Raw genomic sequence first — 8,802 nt, 5'->3', positions numbered from 1 at the left:
CTCACAGTGTTGAGACAGAAAGTGGGAAAACTCCTGACTTCAAATTCCTACGTTCCCACACGGTTTTGGAAAAGAATGGAAGGGGAAAAACTTATATATTATGTGAGAATGGAGTCCTTATATACATTTTAGAAACCATCCTTACTAAGCAATGAGTCATCACTGGATTGGTAAGATTATGCTTACAAACCAAGCCTTTTGGTGTGCTGAATCAGCTGCTTACTAAAGTACATGAGTAAAATATTACAAAGCATGACGAATCATGACAAAACATGATGAGTCATGGAAAGTCCTTACAAATCAGAATATTACCAGTCACATGACATGCTTACAAACATATCTGAATGGCTCACTGATGTAATCAAGAGGCTGAATAAACAAGAACAAATGGAAAGAGACAGAAACTACAAATACAACTAAATAAATAGAAACAAAGCTTTCATAAGTGAGAAGTATATCCTTTGTACACTCCTCTACTCATCTCCTTTTACACTGCTATTCGTATATGTCATGGTATGAACTCCATACCATGCATGACATTGGTATGAATTTACTTACATTGACGATACAGAAAATGACTTGTTGGTACCAGTCTCACACCGGGGAACAACTTGCAATTGTATTCGAAGAAATGCTGAAGGAATTTGGGATATTAGATAAAGTAAGGCATAAAACAGTAATACAAAACTTACACGCTGATCTGACAAACAGATGTTGAGCGTGACATGTGACAATGCCTCGAACAATGATGTCATGATTGACGAGCTCGAGATATTGGTCCCCGAGCAAACCCCCAACCTTGCAACTGTCATTCCTGCAATGGACCTTATTGATGAGCGGCTGACAACATATTCTTGCGATACCAAGTTCTTACCATCCATTCATTCTGCCATTGGACTTGCCAAGAAGATGCTTGACAGATACTATCAGCTGACGGATAAATCAGAGGTTTATCGGATTGCAATGAGTATGTCAAAAATTTCCGTTTCTATTGACTTATTAATGCTGATGTTTTTTTGGAATCACAGTCTTACACCCACACCATAAGCTATCTTACTTCAAGTCCGCAGGCTGGGAGGATGGATGGATCAAGATTGCAGAGGATCTCATCCGCAATGAGTTTGAGTGGTCCTACTTGAATATGGAGATTAGAGATGACGCTGACAGTGAGGTTGAGGCTGATGTTTCACCAGCAGTAGATACCTCTTGCTCGGTGCGTTGTTTTTCGTTATCATTCCTTTTACTATGACTGACCAACGTGTTCTACTTAGAATATTTTTGATGAGATGCAAGCACTCGCACCACCTAAGCTGACTGCCTTAGGAAACGAACTGGACCACTACCTTAACGCTGATGTTGAGAACGTTTTCTACCAATGCTATCGCATGGTGGCACGAGCACCGCACTTCCTATCCTCACTTATCATGCATGGCACTTGATTATCTTACAATTTCTGGTATGTTTGACTCGTTTCTTGACTGTGGATTGTTCTAATTTGTTTTGTAGCTACATCTGTAGATGTCGAACATCTTTTTAGCCGCAGAAGGCTCCTTCTTTGTCATGTTCATTCACGTCTGTCCACACAGTCGACGCGGGCGCTGTTGTGCCTCAACACTTGGAGCCGTCTGAACCTCATCAAGACAGAGGACATACTGGACATCTCTGCCTTGCCTGACATTGAGGGGGATGTTGAGGAGGAGCTTGAGGACAGGTGGGACAGGATCATGTTGAATTAACCTAGTACTTACTTACATCTTTGTTTTTGAACTATGTTAGTGTACCTGCCGCTATACTAGTGCACACCCGCCACTCGATTACCCGCAAACCCACCACAAGACCTGCACTCACCATGATGGGGGTGTGGGTATACCTGTGGGTGCGGGTGCGGGTGTGGGTGATGCTTGTGACACCCATGGGTACACCCATGTCATTCCCTACTCGGGCAGCTCCTTTTGGATTCATTTTGCCATCCCCACAGAACTTTTTGTAGAATGCCTCGACTAAGCACTGGACAGTACTATCGTTGACCGTCCATAATGTTCCAACGACACTCTTAACCCCAGCGAATTGCAGGCCAGCCGCTAGGTGTATCACTTTGTCGGGTGTCTTAAAGTCACTGACTGCAGTTTCACAGGCAGAAAGAAATACAAATTGATGCCGAGAGAGATCCATTTGGGGTGATATTGAGGAGTGAAAGTGGTTGGTCGTGCATGAGAAAGGCCGGCTCGAAGGAGGATCGACTTGTTGCGGTAATCCGTGCACAAATGAGTGCAGATGAGCCCCAATGGGTCCAAATGAGTCAAGGCAAGTCCAAACGAGTCCAGGCAAACCCAGACGAATGCAGACAGGTCAAGGGGTCAGAGCGAGGTAGACAAGCCAGAACAAACCAGAACAAGCCAGAAAATGAACCTGAGTGAGTGAGAGAAAGTGCAGACAAGTCAGGACAAACCAGAACAAGTTAGAATGTGTGTACACAGGCTGAAATGAGTTCAGTAAGGGTGAGAACAAATACATGCATGAGAACGAAATGTGCAGTCGTGTGTGAGTGAAATATTACTACCATACAGGTACTGGTAAGTCCATGGGTCTGAAAATGTCAACCTGTACCCATACCCATGCAGTTCCCTAGAAGAGGATAAGCTGTGGTGAAGCAGGTAGAGCCAGGGAGGTATGTGGGACATTGGAATAGTGAGAATATTGGAATATCCAAATTTGGTGATGTTTTAGGAGGTAGTACTGCCTTGGGAAGCCTATCCAAATCTAGTAAGAAGTGTGCCGCAAATATGGACTTGGAGGAGGATCCCAATTGATACATCTCAATGATACCTCACAACCACTGGTGAATTACTGGATTAATGTATCCTATTTTTCTCGGTAGTTACAATGTATTAGATGTATTAATATGACTATATGGGCTGCAAAATTGATGCCATGCCAATGATTGGATTGCCAATGTGTCAGGCATGAAAGTACTTGCTGAGGAGTAAGAATAAATATGGAGTAGCAAAAGTATATGTCATTGAAATGCATCAGAGTTTAAATCACAACTTTGCCCCTGTCAATTTCCTGGACTGCTCAATGTACAAAAAAAACTGCTGAGTGCTGAGCTAGTACACTGTTGTTGGTGTTTGTATGTCTGTCGGATGAGTGAATAGATGAATCGGAGTGACAGCAGATTGTTATCATCTTGACAACTCCCACCACTAGTACTAACATACGCACCACATATTCTAACAAAGTATGCCCCGTCCCGATCAGGCATCGAAGAACAGTTGTCTTGGAATGATAGTACAACGAGAGGTATGATACACGTACAGATATACAGCTGACAAGTACAAGTGATGGTAATGATTATTTCCACAACGTCCAGCTCCGCGGCTGACTTTTCGGTAAGTCCTCTCTCACCTTATGAGTCACATATCACTGTTAAGCGTGCGCCTCTCCATTAGCTCCATTGTCGCCATTTCCGTTCTTGTTCTTCCGGCGGATAACAACGTATGTGTCGCTTGACTCGTCACCCGAAACAGCTTCAATGTCCCCACCTACGTGGCCCGTGCGCTCAGGCTCAATAAGTTTGCTGCAAAGGCGTGAGGAACTGTCAGGATGCGAAACAAGACACTGACCGCTCAGCGCGAATCATGTTCAGGTCGTGGGAGAGAAGACCATGGCCGGCTACAGGTCCATAATACGAGATTCCTGCAAGGGAGCCGATGATGCACGTGCCCACGAGGATAGAGAGGTAGAAGCGGTACTGGGAGTACCATTTTGGTGCTGAAAAGGAGGCACGATCAGAAGGGAACCACGACCCTGCAACAAGGAGACTCACTCCAACCCATAGCCGTGACTCTATTATCGGCATACCACAGTGCGGTGAATCCAACCCACTGCCAGAGTAGCGCGAAAGTAGGTTGAAGGGTAATAGTCGACCAAGCCAAGACTGCGGGAGAGACGCCGAGGAGCAGACGGGGGGTAGCCCTTGGACCCGCCCATGCCACTAAATTCCATACCCCAGTGGATTGCACCTACATATAACATGAGCTAAGCTATCGAAGTAGAAGTGGGGTCACGTGCCAAGGAAGGACAGAAGCACTGCGCCATAGTGGACTTGGAAGTTGAGCGCTTGGTCCAAGATGTTCAACGCAACACCAGGGTCCATGTTCGTGATAACACCCATCGTCGCGAGACCTGCTTGGTGTGGCAAGATATACAGTAGTCGCAGACGACGCGATGTATGGGATGCCACCAGCGAGGCCCATGGCAAGATAGGGGGTTGGCACGGAGTTGGCGACTGCAGTGGTGATACCGAACTACATTGGATGATTAAAGCACTATGGTTAATAAGGCGAACGACCTGATCCGCACAAAGGGCGACGTACGAAAGAGTCTTTTGTTGGCTTGACACTGTCTACTGTGAACACGCCACCAGCGATCGAGCGCGCCCAGTCTGTCATTGAGTTCCCGACTTCCTCCTTCACATTCTGCCTCGCGTGCTCGATAGTCTGGCTGCCTGGTCTGCCAGAGACCGAGCTTGCTGCGAACCGTGCATGGACCTGGGAAAGGTTTACGGCTGTTGGACGGGCCGTAAATTGGAAAGAGCTTTGGAACTGCGGAGGACGACGAAGGGCGAGCGGGACACGACGAAGAGTGGTTGAGCGAGAAAGGGTACCAAAGAGTGTGTTCATAGTTGCAGTCAGATTAGTTGGGCTTGGATCAACCACGCCTTATAGAGCCACCCAAATGACGTCGTGTGACATCATACACAACAACACCATGGATTTCCAATAAGCCATCACAATATACTAAAGTTGGAAGCAGAGATTACAGGCATCGTTCCGCCGAAATGAAAATACAACGCCCATTCCATTTTGTACCAGGCCGCCGAGGGTACACGCACGACTTCGGAAGCACAAAAAGATCAATCAATAAGCGATCTACAAGCCCCACAGGGGAGGCTTTCCAAAACACGGGGTATCGCATGGTTCTAGAGCTACAGTTTTGATGAAAGATGTATCAATTCCATGAGAAAAATCCCAAATACAGATCCTCTGTAACGCGCGTAGTCAGCTTTTAGGCCAAAGCCGAGAAGCAAACACCTCACCTGATCTTCCCCGCACGAAACAATCTGCATATATAGTTTAAGATCCAATCAAGCTAAAAATATAATTGGAGGACGGACCTTGGTACAATCAAAACCCACACAGAATATCCTTCCTGTATGGCCGCCGTTCAGGTCAGCGACCAGCGCCCCTGTCTTCCTGTCCCACACCTGTGTCAACACAAAGTTATGAGCCTCATGCAATCCCCGCTATTGCATCCAACATACCTTTATGGTTAAATCATAGCTCCCACTGACAGCAAACTCCTCCCCAAGGGCGACGCTTCGCACAAGATGCGTATGTCTCTCTTGCTCACGCCGTGCAGCTAATCCGTGTGACCCACAAGCATGGCACACGACAGTGTTTGCATCTGGCCGCGGGGTATCAGGCATGGATCGTGTTAGGGAGGAATGCAAAAAGAATGGTGCTGTCCCCTGTCCCGGTATCATTGCAATATTATCTTGCGCATGCGATTGTGAGGAGGTCGAGGTGGGAACCGCGGCTGAAGGAATGCTGTTGAAACTCAGGGTTTGTCGAACCAGCCTTGCGACGAAGCTATATCAAACATTCGCAAATGCATGTCTATGATGAGCCAGACAACAAATATGGGGGCTTTGAAACTCGATAGAGGCAATGCTAAAGGACGTTATCTCAGTAATCATATTCACTAGTGGAAAATCGAGGAAGAGCTTCACCCTCGTGCATGGTGTTCCTCAAATGTGCTGATGAGCACGCCAGTATTTGCATTCCAAACGCGTATGGAACGGTCACCCAGAGCCAGACACTATCACGTCACCAACGACGGAAACGGGCGTTAACAGTACTGCACGATGTGCACGAAACACAAATTGGGGCTTCAAAGACGGAAACCCGTATGTTCTGGACAGTCCGATCTGGGAAAGTAAACCATTCAGTCAACTGGTAAATAGAGCTGTAAGCCAAGCAAAACCTTTGGAGCACGTTACTAGCCTGCCGTTATTAACACGAACACAAAGTACACTGTCAAGATGATCTTGCAGGACCTTGACCAGCTTGTCCTTGCCGAGGTCCCAGACAACAACACGCCTATCACTCCCTCCACTCACGCAACCCAGCACTGCTATCTCGCTCGCTCAGGGGGCTCCTCTCCATCTCCCAACTTTGCAAGTCAGAAGATACGCATAAGCTCAGGACACTAGAATCATGCATTCACCGACCACGCGCCGTACGCGGTCCGTGCGCAGATCCCACTCCCGGACAGTGCGGTCTTTCGACCACCCGTAATAGCACCTGCAGGGTGGGGACCGACCATCAACCCCTGCTGGATACGTCCATAACCAAAGGCATACACTGCGGCGTTGTGTCCACCGGCATCTGCACAAGGTAGTATACGCCTGCGATATGCACCCTGGCAGAAACGATTGCGTAGGATATGTGCGTTGGTGGAGGAGCTTATAGTCCGGCGCAAGATGCGCACTTCGTGGCAAACGCCATACTGCGATGTGATACGAGATATTGGAGTGATGGTAGTTGCCGAGGAGGAATAATGCAGTCGAAGTGATAGGTATGAGGAGATGTGATAGGCCCTGTGCTTCAATGTCGTCAACGTTCATCGGCATGGACGTCCAGTCTGAGTCATCCCCTATAAAATCGATGACATCTCCTGCGCCTTCACCGCTCCCTTCGTCTTCGTCCTCCTCTTCGTCTCCCATACCTTCATCTTCATCTCTTTCTTCGCGAACCTTCATCCGCAGGATCTGCATCGCCAAGCCCGTCCCAAGGGGTAGGCGCGGCAACGTCCGTGCGCCATTCCCAGCCGTGTGCATAGCAACGACGCCAAAGTACTTGGTCTACTGCGAGGGCATGCCAACGTTTAGAGACAAGAGAGCAGGTGAGCAAGGAAGCTGCTGGGAGATGCGTGAAAATGAGGAGAGAAAGTTCTGTGGGAAGGGACTAAATATTAATTAACTAATTAGTCAGGACTGTTGGATCAAAGACGTCAGACTCACCCCAATGATATCGAACTGCAACAGAGGGGTCATTCTGCGCTGCAGACTTGCAAGCACAGAACGAGGGAGACACTCGAGGAGCTTGTAGGTCATCTCTGTGAACGTTCATGCGACCAACAGCATCGCATTTTGGGTGGGTGGGTAGGGGTGCGAGAAGCGAAATGATCATTGTAGTGCCAGATGCAGCAGATTAGATACGAACCTTCGCGCTCCCTATCATTCGATGCCATGGTAGCCAAATGCCAGTCAAGGCTCCGTGCGATACCCTTGCCTTTGATGTCTACCGGTGATCCCGTCCAAATACTACTGCATAGTGGGATTCGTTGCTCAGGTGACCTGTGTTCTTGTTGAACTGCAAGTCAGTTCTGTAGTTCGCTGGTTTCAGAGCTATCCCCAAACCCGAGCTGGTAGTCGCTTCGCTGGCAGTGCTGCAGCTTTGTGAGAATGCGAGCTTGAGCCCTTTGATATCTGCATCTGAAAAATCCGTCCATCGGTGGGACTTATCATAATTTCTGGTGGGGAGTTGATGCGCTGTGGTGGTACAAGAGGTCTGGGTGCGCAGCCAGATGTCTCTAGAGGTCTATACTCAAATGTTGAGGGAAGAACTGGGATGGACCTAAACCGTTACTAAATGGCCTAAAATGGGAAATATCACCTTCCAATCATATCGACATTTCAACAGACGCTGGGGCTGGTGGGGCTGAGATAATCATTCACCGAGGACTCGGAAGCGAGCAAGTCCGTTTAATTATATTCGCTAAGCCCCGCTGTAAGTAAAAGAACTTCGATGGAACCCAAATATTGCGATGTCTACAGCTGCACAGCAAAGCAGACATGGATTTAATTATAATGACGAGGACAGAAGATTCAGCGACATGACCACGACCCACCATAGTCCATGTACTAGTAAGTGTCTATCCCGTAACGCTTTCTGAATCTGCTCATGGAGTCAGAAAAGACTTGGAGCTTGAATGACATCCCGGATTCACGAAGTCAACACATTCTCCTTCAGAGACGCGTTCCCCTTCAGAGACTTATCCTCCTTGAGCGACGTATACTCCTTGAGAGATGCATCTTCCTTGGGCGATGCATTTGCAAAATCTGGCTCAATGATATTCACCACTCACGATCCATTATTCAATGATCCTGTCCTCCTCAAAGATTATACGATCCGTGGTATGGGACGTAACGTTCATCCCTGGCACCCGTCTCCTCGTCACTTGCTCTACAGACGAAAGTATCCCGGATATGCGATTTGGACACGGGGAAACAAGTGGAAGAGCCCTTGTTGGATCACGATCACGAATTCCGGGCAGTTGCGACGTCCCCCGATGGGCGTTGGATTGTGAGTAGAGGAGATAACGGAAGCATCCTGGTATGGGGAAAGTTGCAACAAAGAAGAGCGTTCCGGTCTCATTCCAGGGCTACGAGAGTCAGGTTTGGGGCGTCTTATTTGCAACCAGACAGTGAGACATTTGCAAGTGCATTAGAAGAGGGACAGTTTGCGTGTGGAAGAGGGAGACGGGGGAAATAGTCCTTGGAACACTCAAAGTGGGCAGTGAGGTCAACTCGGTGTTGTATTTCCCTGATGGGAAGAAACTAGTAGCAGGCCACCGTGAAACACACCATCATTAATTTGACATGTTTAGTCTATAGCTTTGCATTGGAGGGTTTTACTGATGCACGCGCATGTGTCAGGTATATCCCTTCTTCAAGAT

At 47.8% G+C, this 8,802-nt stretch overlaps 4 protein-coding genes across 4 annotated transcripts; 1 reads left to right on the top strand and 3 right to left on the bottom strand.

The window, feature by feature from the left end:
- Nucleotides 1–753: 753 nt before the first annotated feature.
- On the top strand, nt 754–1,135 carry DFJ58DRAFT_610738 (uncharacterized protein; the record flags this gene model as incomplete). The annotated part of the gene is made up of 2 exons (XM_041380875.1): nt 754–967; nt 1,029–1,135. Coding segments are annotated over 2 exons (321 nt in total), but the record flags the coding sequence as incomplete, so codon positions are not given.
- An 851-nt stretch (nt 1,136–1,986) lies between these two features.
- Nucleotides 1,987–2,151, bottom strand: DFJ58DRAFT_613062 (uncharacterized protein; the record flags this gene model as incomplete). Its single annotated transcript, XM_041380915.1, has 1 exon — nt 1,987–2,151. A coding segment is annotated over one exon (165 nt), but the record flags the coding sequence as incomplete, so codon positions are not given.
- Nucleotides 2,152–3,228: 1,077 nt separating this feature from the next.
- Nucleotides 3,229–4,688, bottom strand: DFJ58DRAFT_782528 (uncharacterized protein). Its single transcript, XM_041389846.1, has 6 exons — nt 4,377–4,688; nt 4,244–4,307; nt 4,072–4,188; nt 3,951–4,022; nt 3,624–3,771; nt 3,229–3,577 (listed from the first exon to the last, which is right to left on the bottom strand). The coding sequence occupies exons 1-6, from the start codon at nt 4,680–4,682 to the stop codon at nt 3,427–3,429; spliced, it is 858 nt and encodes a 285-aa protein (XP_041245007.1). The 5' UTR covers nt 4,683–4,688; the 3' UTR covers nt 3,229–3,426.
- A 303-nt stretch (nt 4,689–4,991) lies between these two features.
- Nucleotides 4,992–7,778, bottom strand: DFJ58DRAFT_782527 (WD40 repeat-like protein; the record flags this gene model as incomplete). The annotated part of the gene is given in 15 exon segments (XM_041389845.1): nt 4,992–5,045; nt 5,099–5,122; nt 5,177–5,266; nt 5,324–5,609; nt 5,636–5,678; nt 5,698–5,732; nt 5,868–5,975; nt 6,057–6,192; nt 6,289–6,393; nt 6,414–6,526; nt 6,585–6,795; nt 6,818–7,028; nt 7,085–7,179; nt 7,287–7,420; nt 7,484–7,778. Coding segments are annotated over 15 exon segments (1,737 nt in total), but the record flags the coding sequence as incomplete, so codon positions are not given.
- Between the last annotated feature and the right edge of the window lie 1,024 nt (nt 7,779–8,802).

This window comes from Suillus subalutaceus (assembly GCF_016647625.1).
Source record: "Suillus subalutaceus strain FC151 chromosome Unknown DFJ58scaffold_39, whole genome shotgun sequence".
NCBI classification, from domain to species: domain Eukaryota; kingdom Fungi; phylum Basidiomycota; class Agaricomycetes; order Boletales; family Suillaceae; genus Suillus; species Suillus subalutaceus.
Note: the sequence above shows the minus strand (reverse complement) of the source record. Positions and strands in the feature narration are given on the sequence as shown.

Coding starts and splice junctions, on each gene's coding strand:
- DFJ58DRAFT_782528 (XM_041389846.1), bottom strand. CDS start 4,682: ATGAACACACTCTTTGGTACCCTTTCTCGCTCAACCACTCTTCGTCGT. Junction 3,772..3,950: donor CCCCCCGTCTGCTCCTCGGC/GTCTCTCCCGCA, acceptor CCTCCTTTTCAG/CACCAAAATGGTACTCCCAG. Junction 3,578..3,623: donor AACATGATTCGCGCTGAGCG/GTCAGTGTCTTG, acceptor ACGCCTTTGCAG/CAAACTTATTGAGCCTGAGC.